This window comes from Miniopterus schreibersii (genome assembly GCF_964146895.1).
Source record: "Miniopterus schreibersii genome assembly, chromosome: 16".
Classification (NCBI taxonomy): Eukaryota; Metazoa; Chordata; class Mammalia; order Chiroptera; family Miniopteridae; genus Miniopterus; species Miniopterus schreibersii.
Window position 1 is genome coordinate 36,754,993 of NC_138116.1, and position 20,140 is coordinate 36,775,132.

General features: G+C 45.3%; 2 protein-coding genes across 4 annotated transcripts in view; one reads left to right on the forward strand and one right to left on the reverse strand.

Moving 5' to 3' along the window:
- Nucleotides 1-2,123, forward strand: part of NDEL1 (nudE neurodevelopment protein 1 like 1) — a 57,151-nt gene extending 55,028 nt beyond the window's left edge. The window contains exon 10 of the mRNA XM_081161905.1: nt 1,432-2,123. The gene's annotated coding sequence lies outside the window, so the exon portion shown is untranslated. The remainder of the gene's footprint in view (nt 1-1,431) is intronic.
- MYH10 (myosin heavy chain 10) overlaps nt 1-20,140 on the reverse strand; it is a 131,073-nt gene that overhangs the window by 20,727 nt on the left and 90,206 nt on the right. For all 3 annotated transcript variants that reach the window (XM_081161901.1, XM_081161902.1, XM_081161903.1), the window contains 14 exons: nt 18,395-18,588; nt 18,181-18,302; nt 15,780-15,849; nt 15,532-15,692; nt 15,160-15,268; nt 14,936-15,067; nt 13,894-14,100; nt 10,900-11,037; nt 10,329-10,452; nt 8,763-8,934; nt 7,572-7,784; nt 4,479-4,623; nt 2,654-2,860; nt 231-335 (listed from right to left, as the gene is read on the reverse strand). In XM_081161901.1, coding sequence (XP_081018027.1) covers nt 231-335; nt 2,654-2,860; nt 4,479-4,623; nt 7,572-7,784; nt 8,763-8,934; nt 10,329-10,452; nt 10,900-11,037; nt 13,894-14,100; nt 14,936-15,067; nt 15,160-15,268; nt 15,532-15,692; nt 15,780-15,849; nt 18,181-18,302; nt 18,395-18,588 — 2,099 coding nt within the window. The remainder of the gene's footprint in view (nt 1-230; nt 336-2,653; nt 2,861-4,478; nt 4,624-7,571; nt 7,785-8,762; nt 8,935-10,328; nt 10,453-10,899; nt 11,038-13,893; nt 14,101-14,935; nt 15,068-15,159; nt 15,269-15,531; nt 15,693-15,779; nt 15,850-18,180; nt 18,303-18,394; nt 18,589-20,140) is intronic.

The window sequence follows — 20,140 nt, forward strand, 5'->3', positions numbered from 1 at the left end:
CACGTGCACGGGATACAGGAAGCAGGGGCTCTGCACTGAGACACCGAGCTTCAGGGATCTCGAGTGTCATGGCTGCTTATAGTGCAAGATGGCTCCAGACAGAAGTCCACCAGAAAACCAGAAAGAGGCGTTTAGAAGGCAATTCTGGGGTCGCTATGTTTCACCAAGATGTTGATTACAGAAATGGTAGAGTTGTTATTAAAGGCCCCTTGCCCTCCACCATTGAATACCTGTGTATCCTGTAGTTGAGACTCAAGACTAGCTGCATCCTTAGAAAACTTAATACCCTTCTTCTCTGCTTCTTCCAGAAGAGTCGAGACATTATCCAGCTCATTCTGCGAGGAGGCAAAGAGCAGATTCAATTAGTGAGACGAGGGGCCCAGAACCACCACTCTGGAATGAACACGGAAGAGCAATATTGGGGGGAATTTGAAACTGCCAAACTTGATTAAGGAAGACTTTTACCACCAAAAGCCTGTCACCTCCCAAGAGTGCCTGAGGAGGCAGGTGCTGTACCGGCTGCCAGACAGCGAAATAGCCTCCACCTCCCGAAAGGACAGGGAGATTAAACCTGCAGAGCCCGCACATGGAGGGGGCTCTCCTGGCTGGCTTACTAGTTTGCTTCCCCTCCCCCCAAGTTTTCACTGATTTATTTTGGTCTTAGTTTCAAACTCCCTTGTTTTTTATAATGAAGACACAGAAGTTATACCAAACCCTCTTCAGCGGCTGCCATCCTGTATAAAGAGGCCCTTAGAGCAGCAGGCTGCTATTCTGATTCTGTTTCACACTAAGAAAGCAGGAACCATGTGATTTGGGCGGGGAGGGGCAAGTGTAATTCCCATTCTTAAAGAACTGGAAAATTTTATTACGGAGATTCAAAGTTTAAATTCTAGTATTCACAGTTCGAAGTTCTTTTTAAGCTTTAAAAAATCTGGTAATAACTCAGGAAGTATAGTCAACAAGGTTGTGGTAACGGCACGGTGACAGATGACTACCAGGCTTAGTGTGGTGACTGCACCATCAGGTATATTAAACGTAGAATCACAATGTAGACGCTAATATACTATTGTATGGAACTAGTTTAATAAAAAATATTTTTTAAAAATTTGGTATTAAATATTTATCATGAATATTTAGCTATTTCTTATGGTCAAATTTTATGAGTAATGTGGTAAAAATATTTTTTCCTCCTTAATGATAGCTCTAAAATACCCCCTTCCTCTCCCCTTAAAAACCCCTTAAGTACATGACCTTTTACAGTTTTTTGTGAGGACAGTGGGTGTAAAAAAGAGGTAGAGGGACTTAGAAGGGACAGTAAGGCCCCTTGTGTTCTAGTTTTTCCTCAAGTCATATTAGCAAAGGGAAGACACATCGAGGACAAGTTAAACATGTTACTCAAGCTAATGACATTTCTATTTTTACTCATTTCAGCGACATCCTTTAGAGAGCCCACACATCATCAATCTTGGCAACAGCATGGTGAAGAGCGCTAGTCTCAACATACCTCCTGCCTTCAACTCCAGCTCTGTGACCTGTGAGCGAAGTGAAGCCACCAGGCGAGGTGCGCAGCCTCTCTGAGCCACACATTCCTCATGTACCAGGGGTGATGTGAGGCCTGAATGGAGAGCATGCCTAAGGAAACTAATGCATGCCTGGTGCAGCCCTGGTGCCTAGGAATGTCACTCACCTGCCTCCCCCATACACATGGCTACAATGCCGTTTCTAACATCTTCTCAGGAAAGGCACTCTGAATCTGTGAGCACTGTGCACCCCTTCCGCCCCCCGACTACCTCACTACAGAAAAGAGCTGACAAGACAGCTGAGAATTCTCAGAAAGGCCTGCTGGCGACACTGGCTCATGGCTGGCATCAGGGAACTTGGATCTCGGGAGGGTTCCTACGGTCCCTAAATGATAACCGGTCCACTGTGCGCACACCAGGAGTGAGAGCCCCCATGGGGTCCAGGAGTCTTCCCAGTGAATCGCCAAGTCGGAGGCAGCACACACACTGTACATCTTTCTCACCAATAAATACCTACTATGTTGTTTGTATTGTCTGCACATTTAAGCTATTTCCAATTATATTCTTTTAGACACACTTCTGCAATGGACATTCTTACTGTTGAATCTGTGTGTGCAGTCTCAATTATTTCCCTGGGACAAATCACTAGACGTGAATTTGCTGGGTCCAAGGGTGCTCACGTTTTCAAGGCTTATGACACCAAAACTGCCAAACTGCCCTCTAGAAAGGCTGTGTCAACTTGTACTTCAACCAGTGTGTAGAAAATCCAGTTTTCGCAGGTCTCCCCCAATGCCAGGTAAAATGCCTCTTGCCCACCCTTCCTGTTCTCTTCTGACTGGAGATGGAGAAGTCGAAGCTGTACTTAAAGCCAGTGAAAGAGACGTGTCTAAGACTGTGGAGTACACTAGGTAAGGTCAATTCATGCTGTCTTACCCTTACATATTACTTAACCACAGTCACGCACTAGGGACCTAAGCTGGGACATAGTTCTGGGAGATGGCGACTGTCAGGCTTTAAACGGCACACTAGCTGTGGGTGCCCCAGGGCTGAAGGGAAGGAAAGGGTGAGCTGTGGCTACGTTGCCGCTGCTGCTGCCGTGGGATGCGGCCTGAGGAAAGGCCGCCCAGGCTCACCTGTAGTTTATTAGCCTTCTCAGCCAGTTCCACGCGGAGCCGGTCCCCCTCCGAGACCTTGGCGTGGAGCTCCTGGACCTGGGCATCGAGTTTTTTCCTCTTGTGCTCAGACTCAGCCTTGACCTGCTGCAGCACCTTCACCTCACACGCCAGCTCCTTGTTGTCGGTCTCAAGGCCCTGCTTGTTCTTCTCCAGATTTGCTTTGAACTAGGAGGGGAGGGAAATAGTATTTCTGTAACACTCCTTAAGAGGCACTGCTTTTTTTTTTGTTGGATTGCACTTGACAGCGAGCCTGAAATGAACATTTGTCGAGTGAATAAATGAATGAAAACACCTGTTGTCCTCTGTGTGAAGAATGCCACAGAAGGAACACACCTCTACACATGCTTAGGGTAGCAGATGCAGATACAGTGGTATCTCGGTTTTCTGTTGCTGAACATTTTGGTTTACGAACACTGTAAACCCGGAAGGAAATGCTTTGGTTTTCGAACACGCCTTGGAAGTAAACATGCCACACGGCTTCCACTGAGGGCAAGATCCTGAGGCCTAGCTGTCGGCTAATGATCCCTTGGTTTTTGACTTGGTCTTCCGAAATGACTTTCATTTGAAAACTGAGGTACCACTGTATTTAGGGCTCACTGTGCTGTGTAATTACCCTCGTCAGTGCAGGCTGGGGGGCGACACCCTGAGCACATCCTGTCCAAAGAGAAACCATTCATTCATGCCATCCCTTTAGCTTCAGGTGGTATATGACACGAGTGATTTGTTAGTTTCAGGTGGTATATGAGATGAGTGATTTGTTAGTTGCAGGTGGTATGAGACGAATGATTTGTTAGTTTCAGGTGGTACATGATGCGAGTGATTTGCTAGTTTCAGGTGGTACATGACATGAGTGAGCAGTGTGTGTTGGTGCAAGGTGGTTACAAAGGCTGGGTGTCGCAGGGCCACCTCAGGGATGACATGGGACATAGGATGGGCTTTCAAAACAAGTATAGTTGGGGGTCGCACGGGGCTCTGTGGCCACACTGCCTGGCTTCAACCTTCCTTTCCCCTTACTAGCTGTGTGATCCTGGCTTAATTTCCTGATGCTATGGGGTCTGTTTCCTCACCCTCTGAATGAGAACCACGGACACTAACCTACAGGACCTCAACGAAGATAAAGAAGGCAGTGCACGTGACTGACGCCTACTAATGCTAATGTTCAGTAAAAGTTACTTTTGTCATTGTATGAACTGAAAGTGGCATGTGGATGGCGGAGACGAGACCATGGGGAAGTCAGGTCAAGAGCACAGAGCACGGAGAAAGGAACGACTGGGAAACCCTGGGGAAGGCCTGTCTGCCCGGAGGACGGTGTGAATTAGAGGGTAAATGACATTAAGTTTTATCAGTACTGAAAGCCTATGTTTGAGGGAAAAATGAAAGTGGCAACAATGGGTCCGGTGGCTTGAGGGCAGAGGCAGGGAGGAACAAGGGAGAAATGAGCCTAAGGAACACTTGAAATACTGGAGGGAGGAGGTAACCTGCTGGAAGCAGATGAGAGGAAACTCCAAACTGCTCAAGGGTTTTGAGCAGAGACACCAGGAGAAAGATGGTTTAGTGAAAGGTGACACTGGGGGGGAACATGTGATTTGAGACGGTAGCGGGATCAGCCCAGTTCTTTGAAGCAAAGCTGTGCGCTTTAGAAAGCAGCACGGGTGAGCTGTTTCTCCGTCACCACCACAGCGCTGTGCAGAGGCTGGGAACGGACACTGAGGGCTGGGAGGGCTGAGGAGGAGGCAAGGCTGGCGACGGCTGACTCTCCAAGGCCTGGCAGGGCCTCCCTCACCCTTTTCGCCTGTTCCAGCTGCTCCGAGAGCTCTTCCAGGGCCGATGCGTGCCTCTGCCTCATGTCCTGGATTTGCACTTCGTGGTTCTTAGTTTCTTCCTCAAGAGCCTTCTTCAGCTCTGCCACTTCTTGTTCACGTTTCGTACTAGAGAAGCGTATTTTTAGAGAAGAAGCTCAGGATTAATTGACTGATTAAATTAAAAAATTTTTAAAGTGCTGCTTTAAAAAAATATTACATCAATTCCTTTGATAATTATTTATGGTGCTATTGTCCAATAGGCTGGTGTGTCCATTATTATGGTGCTGGGAATCCTTCTGGAAAAGCCTAACTCCCACTCCACAGCTGACTTACACTGGAGACCAGGGGCATACGCCAAGGGCTCCAAACTGTTCTGGGCAGTCTTGTCACATGACAGGCTGGGAACTGGTTAACAGATGCCAGACTGTGTGTGATAGCACCGGCAACATCTCAATAAAACTGGAAAAGGTAAATCCCAAAGAGGCTTTCAAGCACTAAGGGGGGTTAGAGGTCAAACCTGATGCTGCACCTGACAAAAAGTAAGAGCCTTTCTTATCATTGCTTCAGTTAACTAATCCTCCCCGAACTCTGTCAAGAAATGGCCTACAGATGGGAGGAGGGACAGGGAAATTAGAAGGCAGGCTGAAGGGTTGCATGCCTGGTTCAGAAAGGTCTCCAGAAATTGATATGAGACCATAGCAGGTCCAAGACCAGACTCTAAATGTCCTCCAATAACCTGAGCTTTTATCTATCCTGCACTTAGTGTATGAAGATCACATTAGTATCAAATGTCTTTACTTGGCTTTCTAATATTTTTTATAATTTGTTATGACATATAGAGTAACTTAAAAACCAAAGTTATTTCACTAACTAGAAGAGCCTTCACCCAAAGTCACTCTTTAAATCTGTCGATCTGAGCACCCTCTTTCAGCATAAAGCTTGATAAAGACTGAAACCATTAAGGTAAATATAACTCCTGCTAAGAGCTGTATTAACATCAAGAATTTAAATAGCTGTAACTTTACAATAACCTTGAAGCACAGCTCTGGCAAACTTGCTCTATACTTTAAAACCATTTTACTCTATACGTTAACTCAGTAACCAGTTAGAAGAGGGACTCACACACTGACTCCAGTGTGGACACACTCCTATCTTAACTAGTGGAGTGGTGATGTCTAGCAGGTGGAGATCAGCTGTGCCAGGAGAAAAGGGGCCAACCAGCTGCTAGCTCTGGGGTTGCAGGCAGCCAGACAGAAGGAACTGGTGAAGATCCTTTGTGGTCCAGTCTAGCTGAGCCCCAGTTCACTAGCAGTGAACATGCACTGGTCTGGCCCCGTCCTCCAGTCTTCATCCTAAGTCCTAAAGAGAGCCAACTGAAGACTGAGTCCAGTGAGAGTGTCTGCTGTGCTGAGGACTGCTTCTTTTACGCTATCACGTGATGCAGTGGAGGCAGGGCATGGCTGGGTCCTGGGCCAGGGCGAAGGACACACGACTACGAACACATCTGAGCTGTAGGCCATTATAATTCTCCACACGACAGAATCAAGGATCTATATTTGAGTATGTCCATGGCTTTAATAAATGTGCACATATCAATTGTACTGTCTTAAAAATGTTTTTCAAGAGCTGAATGAAAGAAATGATCAGGATCCCTTTTTTTCTATGGTGTTCAAAAGACCAGCTGAGAATATTCAACAAGGTCTAGTCCAGTGGTTTCCAAACTTTAAAAAGCAGATATTTTAGAGAAGTCTAGGACTTAAAACTCCTAAAGCAGGGTCACTGTGCTGAAGTGGGGCAGGAAGCCTTTAGCCCTGCCTGGCTCAGATGGGCTCCAACTGAGACGGGGGCTCTCTCTGAGGACAGAGTCTCCAACTGCTGCCATCTTACATGTCCACGGTAAGTCCCTGACGTGTTAATAGGCTCACACCTGTTTCTTTACCACCGAACACTCCCCTGCCACCCATCTGACCTCAGCTTCACTGCCCAGGGCAGCCTTCTCTGCAGACTGGGGGATGTGGCTCTCTCCAGGTCCAGGTACTCTCCCAGGGAAGAGCACCACGGGCTTTCACCATAGCACATCTCCCTCCTGCTTACTCAGGTCACCTCCTACCTCTCTGACCACACCTGACTTCATCAATGATTCCTTCTGTCCCTGTTTTAACCGTAGCCACCTTCTCAGAGTGATGGGCTACCCTTCTCACAACTCACACACCCTGAACAGTTGGCAGGTGTGTGTGTGCACACTTGCACACGCAAGTAGCCAGACAAATCTACCAGCCAAGACAGCCTGGGGATTCCTGGGTGAGCCTCATGCACCCGGCAGCTTGAGTCTTGAGGGGGGAGCAGACAGGAAAAGGCCAAGACAGTGACTGGGGAGCTTGTACCTCGGCGGCTCCTATGAGAATTTTACTTGCTGGCAAGAGCCACAGGCTTGCCTCTCTATCTGGTTTGCTCAGCGGCTCATGGCTATAGCTTTCTTGTGATTTTCTGGGGGCCGACACGCTGCGGTCACGTGAAACATCTCCAGCTGTGCTCCCTCGCCTGTGCTTGTCCCTTTCTTCTGGCCTACCCCTGGCTGTTGGCTCGTCTGTTATAGCATATGCCTCTGCCTAATGCGTCTGCACTCACCTTTCTTTTCATTGTCATGAATGTGAACCTCCCTTCTTACCTATTTGCTCACTGTTGTTCCTACCAACTGCTGCCAGCGGATGCCTGACCACCCATGTGTCTCCTCTTCTGTCTGTCCCGTCTAGTCCTTTGGTCCAAACTCTCTCATGTGGTCTGTACATAAATCTCCTTCCAGGCCTCTGTGTGTATGTCTGTCCCGTCTTTCCCTTACATACCCATCACTGACTGTGGCTTTCAGATCGCGGCTCCCTGTGCACCTCAGCCTGTTGGTCCACCCACCTACCCATGTAGTGGCTTGTTTCTAACCACTGCTTTGTTATTGTTCTACCTGCCATTATTTCCAGGATGGGGACAGGATACTCAAAATGACAACATAAAGAAACCCATAGCATTTCTGGCAGACCTCGTGGAGAGCCCAGCAGGGGCGTCCCCATCCCCTCACTCACCGGAGTTCCTGCTGAGCGGCGGTGGTGTCCAGAGTGTCCTCCAGCTCGGTTTTCAGAGCTTCCAGTTCCTCACTCAAGTCCCTTTTCTGCTTTTCTGCCTTGTTCCGCGAAGCCTTCTCAGATTCAAAGTCTTCTTGAAGCTCAGCAATTTGTGCTTGCAGCTCTCGCACGACTTTAAGTGCATTGTTCTTATGGAGTGTTTCGTCGTCACCCCTGTTAAAACATCCAGGCATGGAAAGCACTCAGCGGTGCCTGGATGGACTGTTTCCCAGGAGAACCCCCCAGGGCCTCTCCACAAGGAGGCCCTGTGACACAGTCTCTGCCCATGGCCGGAGGCTGGTGCACTGCACAGGGCCTACCAGGTAGGCATGGAGGTATGCGGGCAATGACTCGAAGGCCTGAAAGCCGGTATGGTGAAGCTAGAATCAGAATCGAGCCCAGGGCCCTTTCCAAAAGGCTATCTCTGTTAAAAGGTAGGTCAAACTCACTTTAATCATTATTATAGAAAAAATTCCCTCTCAAATAAATATGATAATTAGAACACTGCTGCAGATAGCAGTCTAGTCTGCCAAACTGGTACCACCCTACCGTAAATGAGCAAATTCAAACGAGCCCGTAGAGCACACAGCAGACGAGACACACCACTGGGAGCCTTACACTTTCTTTCCTAATGGGCATCTTTTTGCCAGTGTGTGGTTTAATGTTGGCAATTTTCTGTGGGAAGAGTCAGGATGTTTGTGATGAGGGAGGGGAAGCTGTCAGACATGGCAGTGAGCAGTGGGGAACTTGAATTTAGATTCTGGCTCTCACCCCTGCAAGTGAGAAAGCAGAAATCCAGCCAAAGTAAGCCTAACAGTGACAGAGGATAGAAAAATGCTGTTATAAGATTTTGATTGTAATAAATTATAAACTCTAAGTTCTATGACCATGTAGCCAAAAAGCTATTCGCTGTGAACTTCCAAGGATTTCATGTAAGACTAGTGAGTTTTAAGTTAAGTACTGAGAATGGGTTATGAGATTTTCTTGCTGCCCTGACATAAATTACTCCTGGGTTTCTCAGGTTCGGATGTCACACCCTTAACAAGGAAATGGCGTGTCCTCTCTCAGGGTTTTGGTCTGCACCTACACGACAGTCTTGAAAGTAAACCCCACATAACACATTCACTACAGGGCCCTCGCGGTGATGCGGACCTGGCCAGGGCGCCCTGCAGCTCCTCCTCCTTCTTGGCCAACTGCACCTTGAGCTCGTCGATCTGGGCCTGCAGCTCCGCAATCTGATCCTGCAGGTCAGTCGTTTCACCGTCCAGCTTCCTCTTGGCCTTTTCCAGTTCCTGGCGGGTTTTCTCTTCCTTCTTTAAGCGTTCTTTAAGGCAAGACACGAGATCCTCAACATACTGAGTGACGCACTATGTGAACAAACTCCAAATGTAAACTGATTAAAGTTGAAAATGAGCCATTTTATTCAAAACAGTCACTGCCTTCATAACACTGAATCAGTAACTTTTAAGGAAGAAATTGGGTGGACTCTAAGGGTGTCCTTTCATGGGAAGTGAGCCCATCCTATCATGGCGCCTCCATCACTGTGCACAGTTTTAGAGAGGGGCTCAGCAGAGGCCGGTGGTGTGCACAACTGCCTGCCACCCACTCCCCTTCCACTGGGAATCCCTGGTCTCAACCAAAACAGCAATTTGCAAGCATCGAGGAGAGAGGGCAGAGTGTAGGCAGGGAGCCCTATGTATCTTTTCCACCTTCCCCTCTAGGATCCTGCAGTGATTCCTTAATTAACCTGTGATTCCCTCCCTTCCACTCCAACGCTTTCCCCACAGCAGTGTAACCTATATGCCTTTGTGCTCTCCAGCAGGAACCAATATGCTGAGAAGATGAGGCTGAGTATCATGGGCTCGTCAGACAGGTGAGCACAGAGCAGGCACTTCTGCTTTATGTGTACTTCCTTACTAAAGGACCCACTCTACTTAGCAGAGTAAAAACAGCTCACAAAAATAATTTCACACTGGCATCCCTTCTTTTGTCTATACTAAGAAAATTAAAAAAAATAAAATATAAGGACAGCAAAACCGTAAATATTTTTTTAAGAACCAAACTCATTTTCTCCCCATTATAAAAGCAATGCATGAGAGAGTGCTCATGGCCCTGCAGGTGCCCACACAGACCTTTCTGATACCTGGGCGTTGGGAGTTGGCACCTTCTTCCTCTAGTGTCCACACCTGCCTGTAGCTGCTAGTCCAAGGGAAGGTTTTCTGTGTTCTTCCCAACGCCCACCCTCTTTTCTCTTTCTTTTGAAGAAAGCAACGATTGGTTTTGCAAAAATTCTTAGGATTTCCTGACATTACTTTTGCCACCAGAGTGAGACACTGTCACCTTCAGCAGTTCTCCTGTCCCTGTCAGGTCATGCCAGGAAGCAGTCCCATCGTGAAGTGAAACCCAGATGCTCTTTCTAGATTAAATCCACAAAGTCCAGCGGCCTGTGCAACTCAAACATGATTTAGACCCCAAGTATATCCACACAGGGCAATGTATTTGACCCAATTTTAAAAAGTAAACATTTAAAGAATAATTTATTGCTACTCTATCACAAATATGTGGTGACTAGACCTATTTTAATAATTGAACACAAGCCGAAGGCTCTTATTATTAAGAACCACTGCGCACACTTTCTATTAGTGCATGTTCTGACTGAAGGAAAACCTAAACACTCACATGTCCCAGCCCTGCATCTGTCCAGCCCCAAACACTAACCTTCTAAATCCGAGATCATCACTTCTTGCTTATTCCTGATTTTGGCCAAGTTCTTTGCCTTTTCTTCCTCTTCAGCCAGCTGAGAGGAACACTCAGCAATGCGATCTTCCATGAGTTTCTTTTCCTGAATAGAAAAAAACTGCTCCAGAAAAAGCATTCAAAATAACCACTAGGGTTTGCAGTAAAGTAGAAAACAAGTGACACTGGCGCTGCCTCCCCTAACAGATCGTGTCCCTGAGGCGGCGGGGGGTTCTCGTCTTGGGGTTGACCCCAAGCTTGGCCCTGCTGCCGGCCTGAGGTTCCCACCCCCCATACGGAAGGAGCTGACGCCTGAACATGGGAACACATCGTCACTGAATGACCAACATGTACAAAATGGGCACGTTAAAAGTCCCAAGGATGATACGAATACTTAGTGGATTTAAAAAACTGCTGTTACTGTGTCTTTAGAAATCTGTACGGGGAGAGGCTCAGGGAGGTGAGTGAACCTGAACTCTTTTTTAGAATGTGTTGAAGCCACTTTCAACGGGAGCATCAACACAAAGGGCCTGCGCTCCGCAGCCAGCCGTACTTTGATGAACTTGGAGTTCTGGTCCTCCAGCAGCAGGATCTCCTCCTCCATCTTCTTGATCTTGGCCTCGGCCGTCACCTTCTCCAGCTGCAGCTTCTGCCGAGCCCCCTCCTCCTCGTCCAGCTGCTCCTCCAGGTCCTGTGAGAACAAGTCAGCCTCGCACCTTCTCCACACCCGCCTCAGAAGCGAGGGGGACGCCAGCATAGGGCATTCAGAACGGCGGGTATTTTAAAAAATAGGAAGTGTGGTTAAGTGAACTTCAGGTTAAGTACAAACTGGGCCAATCCTCTGGAAGGAGCATGAGAGAGCGCAGAGCGCGCGGAGAACAATCACTGCTGTCAAGCTAGCAGCTTCAGGAAACAGGCACAGATGTGACTCATAAAAAAGTGAAATATGTGTAATGCTTAAAAAATTTTTTAAATTTGATTTTCAGAGAGAGGAAGGGGTGGAGATTGACTGGTTGCCTGCCACACGCGCGCCGACCGGAAACGGAACCCGCCGCCTTCTGGTGTAGGGACGATGCTCTAACGAGCCACCCGGCCAGGGCTGAACTGTGTGTAATACTGAGGACCTAGGAACATACTACAGAAAAGCCTTGGTAACTAAGAGTTGGCATATTTATAGAAGAGATAACATACAGTAATTAAAATTCATATTTTGGAATAATTAGTGACATAGAGAAATATGAGTAATATAGCAGAACTACATCAAACACATACTTAGTTTATCTGTATTCTACTAGACACGTTCGTCCAGAAGAGGCGAGAACAAGAACCTAACAATGGAAAGAGCAGAGGTCCGTGAGCGATGGCTGTCTCAGTTACAGCGTGCCTGTCACCCCACGAGCAAATCACCAACTAGGTGGTTCTGGTGTTTACACACATTTTTATTATGACATGCTTCTCTTCACTTCATACTCTGACATGACTGCACAGCCACACACATTACTGAACAAGGTTGTACATACAAAGCAATGTACGGTCAATTTAAGAAAGTTCCAAGGATAACTCTGGTTAAATAATTTACTTATGGTTGATTCTGAAATGAACCACTTGCAAAAGATGAACTTTTTATTGTGTAAACTTCAAACACAGACATTAAGGACACAGCAGCATAAGGAGCCCCACAGAGATGCATCAACCCAGCCTTAACAGGCATCAGCCCAAGGCCAGCCTCATTTCCTCTCTAGCTTCACCTTCCCCCTTCTGCCCTAGTGTTATTTTGAAGCAAATCCCAAACATCAGATTTCCTCTGTAGAACCTCTGGGTGGCAGGTATCTCTAAAAGATAAAGACCACTTAAAATTTTTTGGTTTGAAGCGAAATCCAAATAAGGTTCACACATTGTGACCAAACCCCATGGGGGGGAAAAAAGTAAGGGAGCAACAAGATTGGATTTTCCCAAGGTCCACGAAGTTAATAGAACGAACCTCTGGTATTTCATGAGAGGGGAAAAAAGTCAATATTTAACAGTATAAATATCTTTAGAATGTGTTTAAATGAATTTATATTCAAAGGGAGATAATAAATTAAGATAACAGTGCAAAAAACTAGAAATAGAAGAGAGTCTGGTAAAGAATGTGAAGATAAAAAGCCTTGAAAAACCAATCCCAAATAAAACATACCGTTCTACAAGGATACATTTGCTTTCTAAATAAAATAGAGAAATGCAAGTATTTCATTTGAAGTTATTAAAATTTAGAGTTTATATTAAAAAATAAGTTGGGGAGATTAGAGAAGAATTTAGGGATCCTTCCCCCACATGAGTAAAACTTATTACTGAAATGAACACATGTTTTTAAACAAAGAGAAAAGAAAACCAAAACTGTTGATAATGCCATCAGGGAAACTCACTGTTGTTAGTGGAGATTATTCCAGCTCTTCCGTATGTTCCATATAAAATCATACATACACATTTATGTTACATAAATACCTGAAATTAGATCCTATTGTGTATACTCTTTTGCAACTATCTCTATCAAGATATTATAGGTGCTCATGAAAATAAACACCTTTATAACAGTATAGCATTACCGCGGTTTAATAATCCCCCAATGTTAGGTAATTAGACGGCTTCCACTGACTTATTCTTGGAATAAAGTCTAGGATTAGAATTTATGGATTAAAGATTATGCACTTTCTACAGATTTTATGATACTCTGTTAATTTATTGTGGGATATTTGAAAGCTGTATTTTGAAGAGTGGTAAGTGTCCAGATGATTTGCTCTATGGGGTATCTGCCAAGGAAATAACAGCTTTTGTGGTTTTGACAAACACCTGAAGTGTCTGTGTTTTGCAGTAAGTTATGGGGTAAGAAAAAATTAAGGGAAAGATTTGGAAGGAAGGAAGTTCGGTCTGAAGCAATGGTGGCAGACATAGATGTCCTGACGCTCAAGAGCACGTTAAGAGAGGCTGAGAGAGGGAGACAAGGAGAGAGTGGCAGGTGTCCTGGGTATGGGCGGGCAGAGTAACTACTGTCTGGATCACTTCTCTGGGCATTCAACCACTGAGATGGCTGTTTCCTGTGAGCACCATTTGTATCTCTATCCGAGAGTGACCACCAGGAAGGACCAAGTGTTTTATTCTGATTCCTGGCCACCTGCTGTGTCAGTGCTGAGCATTTCTTAAGAACCAAACCACCTTGTAGATGCCTATCTAATGAATGGAGTGAGCAGCAGAATTATTAATGACAACATAAAGAACAAATTAGGTTCCCTACAAAAGGCTACAGACCTTGGGAGATTTCTACTTTGAATCACTTTGCATACTATAAGATGCCACATCAGACCATAAGAAAAGATTCTTATTCAAAATAACAAACGTACGTTTGAAGAAAATCTATTACTTGTGTAAGAGATTGATGGTCAATCTTTTAAGAGCAGGTACTTACAATCTAAATGTACATTAGGAATACAAATCCACAGCTTCTACTTATTAAATAGATCCACTTGGAAAACCCAAAATATAATTCTGAATAAAAAACAATCGCAGCTACCTGGATATGTGCTTGCATTTTTTTCTTTTCATTTTGGAGGATCTGGTTTCTTTCCTCCTCTTCTTCAACCCTAGACTCCAAGTCATGTAGAATCTCCTCTAATTCCTGCTTCTTGGCAGCGAGTCTCGCTCTCATTTCTTCTGCCTCAGCAAACAGCTCCGTCTCTGCCTGTAGCTGCTCTGCAAGGATGTTCTTCTCCTCCAAGAGCTGCAAGCACAAAAGCCCGGCACTGTGACCTGCCCCCAGCGCACACGACATACGGGCACTGAGATCTCAGCGCTCACTGCACCTCGCCAAAGAAACAGAAAGTTAAGAACACATTGACACACAAACATGGTTTTGGTTGTAGCACTATAAGCTAGATGAAAACGCTTTAGTTGTTTCTGCTGTCCCAAGTCACAGCAAATTAAATTTATGCTCTTGTAAGAACTCCCAATCTTCTACTGAGGTAATTTACGAAGGGACAGAAAAGCAGGAGGGAAAACATCCAAGTGCAATCAAATTCATGGTGCCTCCTGAAGCTGTCTGGTATCAAGTGCTATTTTTGGCCTTTATTGTTAATCCGTTTGGCCTTGAGCACTACAACGCTATTACTGTCATCTACAAACATTTCGAGAGCCCCTGCTTTGTCCATGAAGCACAGGTGCCTGGGGAGGGGAAAGGGGCGCTGACTCAAGACTGCCACTGGGAAGAGCAGGCGGTGACCTCACATTATCTCATCCTTTCACTTTTTTCTGTTTCCCTCATGAGCAGTCACAGGACGGCAGTACACTGAGAGGTCACTGAAAACAGGTGTTAAACACATGCGTGAACCAAATACGCTCATCGGTGTGTCCAAATATGACAAAGGCAAACATGCAAGAGGTAAGACTGATTTTGGTTTCTAGAGAACCAAATGCACAGCATAATGTGTCTGTTGCCTCTGTTCTCCAATGTCTGTGTTTTGGGAAGCTGTGAAAACTACACTTAAACTAAGAGGACGTGTAGGTGCAGCTGGCCGCGGTGAAATGTGCGCGAATGTCTGCAGTGGGGGCGCACACACCTGCTGGTGCTTCCTCTCCATTTCCTCGAGCTCCCCCTCCACCTTTGTCTGCTTCTCCTTCACCTTCAGCAGCTCTTCATCTTTGGCCTGAAGTTCTTCCTCTTGGCGAGTGACTTGTAGGAGCGGCTTAACCTGTGACAAAATTAAGCAGTTTATCATCACGTCTCCTTCTGGTGGGTTGGTCACTGGTCACACACTGCTCTTAGAAAAGAGCCGAAGCCCACCTTTGTGAAGACGCGCCACCACTGCCAGTGCCGCAGCTTCAGGTAGGCGGCGCAGTTCCGCTGCAGGACCTTTAAGGCACTGAGTTGTTGCTGCTTCTTGGCAAAGGCCCTGAAGAACAGTAAGGAAATTACTAGGTACAGAAAAACGTGTCTTAATAGCTTTTGTCACAGACAGAGTGGGTCCACTGATCAAGTCCTCTGGTGACAAGCACGGGGAAATGGGCTGCCTGCTCAAGCCCAGGTCAGTTCGACAGTGCGACGGGAGTTCCGTCCGCTCCCTTTGTTGGTGTCCTCTACTCCCCCTTTAGTAGCTCTGTTCTTCTTTGGTCTGTCAGAAGACACAGTCTTTCCCCTTTTATGTCACCCACTTACTTTCTGGCCAGGTAGCCTCTGCACACAGCCTGGAAGAAGATAATGATATCAGTGATTTTTAAATCCCTTTCTTCCTCTAAATGTGCCAGAACTCCAGCTCGGAAAAATATCTTGCTCTGTCCAATTCTGTACAAGTTTGGGTCCAATTCTAAAGCCCGGATCTGAAAGAGAAAGAGTTTGTTTATTTTTTGCTACAAGAAAAGATTACATAAATAGTCCACAAACCAGAAAAATCAAGACAAGCTTACCATTCGCTCACAAGCCTGTTTGCCATCCATAAAACCTTTAGGGATAGCATTTGGAGTTAGGATCTCGTATCTGTAAGAAAAGCAGATACGAGATGTTTTGGTAAAAGACGTTTTGGTAAAAGTCTGTGAAAATGTTTACCTATTATTCACTGAGTTCTGCGTCCTCTACAAGGCAGTAAGACAGGTAATCATGTCCAATTAAGAGTAAAGACGTGACCAAGTGATAATCAGACTTTCTAGCTCTTAAAACAAGGAACAGAAAGAATATGAGGCTAATTCTCCCAGGTCAAAGACGAGGTATAAGAACTGTGGCAGAGAAGAATGAAAGATGTTATTTTAAAAATCTTCTGTTTTTTACTTCTCCCCCAATGTTTACACGCTCAAGATGCAAGGAGAATCGGCTTTCTGTGCACCGACTTGTAGGCAGGGATTAGATGACAGAAAAGGCCGTGACAGCAGCACTCAGAAGCCTCCACTGAGAACATTAGAGAGCATCGGGAGACTTTCAAAACAGCAGTGGTCTGGGTGCGCACACACTTAAGACCTGTGCACTTTATAACGATGGACCACGCAGGTGGGTACTGGGAATATCGGGGGGACCACTTTGTAAAGCACATGATTAACTAACCACTATGCTGTACACCTGAAATACAAAATAATATGGACTATAAACTAATTAAAAAAAAAAAGAAAGTTGCGCAAGTAGGTAATGGGCTCTATTAAGGGTGAACCCTGGCTGCACACCATCGAAGACGCCAACTGTGCTCCTTTCTCTCCTATCTGCAGAAAGGGAAACTACTAGGCTCTCACACAGTGGGGCCACAATAAGGGCCGCCCCAAATGCGGCGGGACCAGAACAATTTCTCAATGGGACTCCATCTGGACAGTGGGAGAAAGGGCCACGTTCTGACCTGCGGCCTTGTTTATTTTACGGAACAATAAATGCAGTCACAATCGAAAATCCAATTTCTAGGAGAAAAAAGGGGAAAAGCAAACTAGATATTAAAGAAAATTGTACAATAGATAAAAAAATAAATTTCCCACCAAATGTTTCATCCATTTCTGGGGATCTTCTCCCTTTTGTTTTTTATTCATACTTCTTTTCCAATCTATCCTGTTCCCTGCTCTGTGTCAGTAAAAGGGCTGTAAGTGCACAAGCAAACACACTATGAAAAATATATATACATCTGCACATATACAGACATATTTATTGAAAAATGGAAATATCCCAAAATGTTTTTATTTACTGATTTGAGAGAGAGATGTCGACTTAGTTACACAGTCACTGGCTGCCTCCTGGATGAACCGACTGGAGACTGAACCCACAACCTTGGCGCACTGGGACTACCCTCCAACCCATTGAGCTACCTGGCCAGGATCCAAAATGTTTTCAAGAGTCGTTCCTGAATGATTTTTATTTACTTTTTACTTCTCTTGTATTTTCAAATATTCCTAAAAGGAACATACATTACTCATGTACACCACTTGACAGCTATACTCTCAGAAATGTGTCATTAGGCGATTTCACTATCATGCGAACACCAGAGTGCATTTACACAGCCTGGGTGGTACAGCTACCACATACCGAGGCTGTATGGTACATCCTATTGTTCTTGGGCTACAAGCCTGGACAGTATGTTATTTGGAAAAAAAACATGTGATTAAATTAAGCCCAGAGAAAATGATGAAATCAAGAGATGCAGAAAATGAGAGATGAATGAGGCTGCTGCCAGTGAAACACAGCAGGCATGCTGTTTTACCGCAACCATTTTTAACAAACAGAAAGAGTACCCTCTAAAACAATGATAAAACATATAGTAAATACATAAACCTGTAGTCATTTATTACATTCCCAAGTATTATATACTGTTCATAACTGTATGTGCTATACTTTTATACAAATGGCAACTCGGCAGGATTGTTTATACCAGCAGCACAAACACGAGTAACGTGCTGTGCTATGACCTTACAATGGCTGTGAGGTCACTAGGCGATATGAGACCACCATTGTATATGTGGCCTATCGTTAACTGAAACAATGTTAAGTGGTGCATGACTGTATTTTAAAATATCAGCTTAAAAAATAATTATGTTTAAATCCCAGATGGAACTGTTCAAAACCGGTAACTATAAGTTCTCAGCTTTAAATGTTTATCGCACAACTGACTTCAGGACCCTGAAGACTTGAACATCCTTGAAGCACCCATAGCAGTCACCTCTATATAAAGTAGGTACTCAATATTCTTGACCAAAAATAAAGGTAATGATCACTATCCCTTTCCTATATGAAAGGAAAACCGAAACTATCTGGGGAACAGGAAAAAAATTTCCTCGTTACCTGTTTTGATGCATATAAGCTAAGCTTTGATACATATGGGAGAAAGGTAAAAGTTAGCAGTACCTCTGTCTGAATTCCTGGAAAACTATCCGGTTGGGGAACCCCTGGCGACAGATTCTGATGCCTTCCAGGACACCATTGCAGCGAAGCTGGTCCAGCACTAGGTGCGGGTCCAGTTTTCCAGCCTAATCAAGCAAAGGAGAGTTTTATACTTGGGTCGTTATAACCTGATCTACTTCAGGTTAAGGTACCAGCACACGTTTCGCTTAACACATACCCGCTTCTCGTGATTTGGAATGATGCAGCGAACAAAGTTAGGGTTGGTGTTGCGGAGAGTTGCCATCAGCTTGGTGAGAGACTCTTTGTAGAGTTGCCCAACGGTACGAAACATGCCCTTTTTGGTCTTATACGCAGAGCCAAAAGCCGTCTCAGTCATACCCGTAACTTGATCCAGACCCACAATCCGATCCACTGGGGAAAATGGAAGGAAAAGGGAAATGGGTCGAATCTGACTCTTCAGAGGGGAAGGAAAGACACAGTGATAGTGCAGCAGCACAAGCTTGTGACAAATGATAAGAGATGCCATCTAGGGGGGCAGTCAGCATACTGAGACACTGCACAAGCCGTGGGACCAGCAGCCACACACTTCTACGGCAGATAGTGTAGCGCTCTGACAGCTTCAGACCACACACCGGCAGATGCTTTCTGCTGCGCTACTTTCAGGAACTCACTGTCTTTGATAACATTTTGCCTGTTACATATACAATTATTTGGTAAATGAGAGATCATTGACTGGCATTATTGATACACAAACTGATACTATGACAAGTCTCAAAATAGGAAATGGCTTATAAAGAGATACATAAAAATATATTAGCTGTACAAAGCAAATTCACTTAATGATTATGGCTCAGGGACTAGGGACCAGAGTCATCTCTTATTAGTGACTAGAATTTCAGTAAGAAAAGTCATTCAAGTTGCAGGAAGAGTAGATAACATTATTAGGTCAGATTTGCAGGAATGAGTAGACTTCAGCTCTCTCCTCAAAGCATGAATAACACTTATTAAGGGGCAAGAACACAAAATAGGAAGGAGCCTCCTAAAAAGAATCAGTGCCTAAGCTACATTTAATGACGGTTCAACTTCTCAGATTCAACACGGCACCAGCCACTAGCAAAACACTGGCATAACATGCTCTCATTTAAGAAAACTGTTACATGAGCGAAACACACTACTGAAGTCTTTTAATCAAAATATCGATTGAACTACTCTGTTACTGCCCTTGTCAATCTTAAGAGCCACCTGCATTTCTTTCGTTTGTGCCCCAGAATAGAAGTGTTTGGGGAACTGCACTGTGTGAAGTGCTTTATGATCAAGATCTCAAGTTCTGATTTCCAATGAGCTTTATACAGAGGGGTCCAGACTCAGCTCGCCCAGACCCTCTTGAGTAAGGCAGGGTGAGAGCACCCTGCTTCTCTCAGCCCACAGCCGCATCATGGGTGACCTCAATGGGATGTTAATTAGCTATACTGGGCCCCCCAGCACCAGTCACTCAACACCTATTCCTCCCCTCTACCCAGCAGTCACAGAGGAACCTCTGCCTTTCACAAACCCTCGCTAAATGCCTGTCACGCCTGCTTTTACTCGACATTGCACCCCTCGCACCTATCATGTCTGGCATAGAACAGGATGGATACCTACATGTTAGTGAATAAATGAAATAAAATACATTTACAACTACAAAGTGAGAAATGCACTGACAAAAAGAACAAGATGCTATGAGAGAGGGGTGGTTAGAGATCTCTCTGGAGAAGGAATGAGCCAGCAGAGAATATTCCAGAGGAGCGGAACAGCACGTGCGAAGGACCGGGGCAGAAAGAAGTGGAAGAAGCCAGTGCTAGTGGAGCACCAGGAGGAGGGGCACACCCTCGGCTGCTGTATCTAGAACGGACTGGAGAGGAGGTCAGAAAACCAGACAGGGGACCACTGTGGAGTCCAGGCTCTAAGAAAGATGACAGCAGCT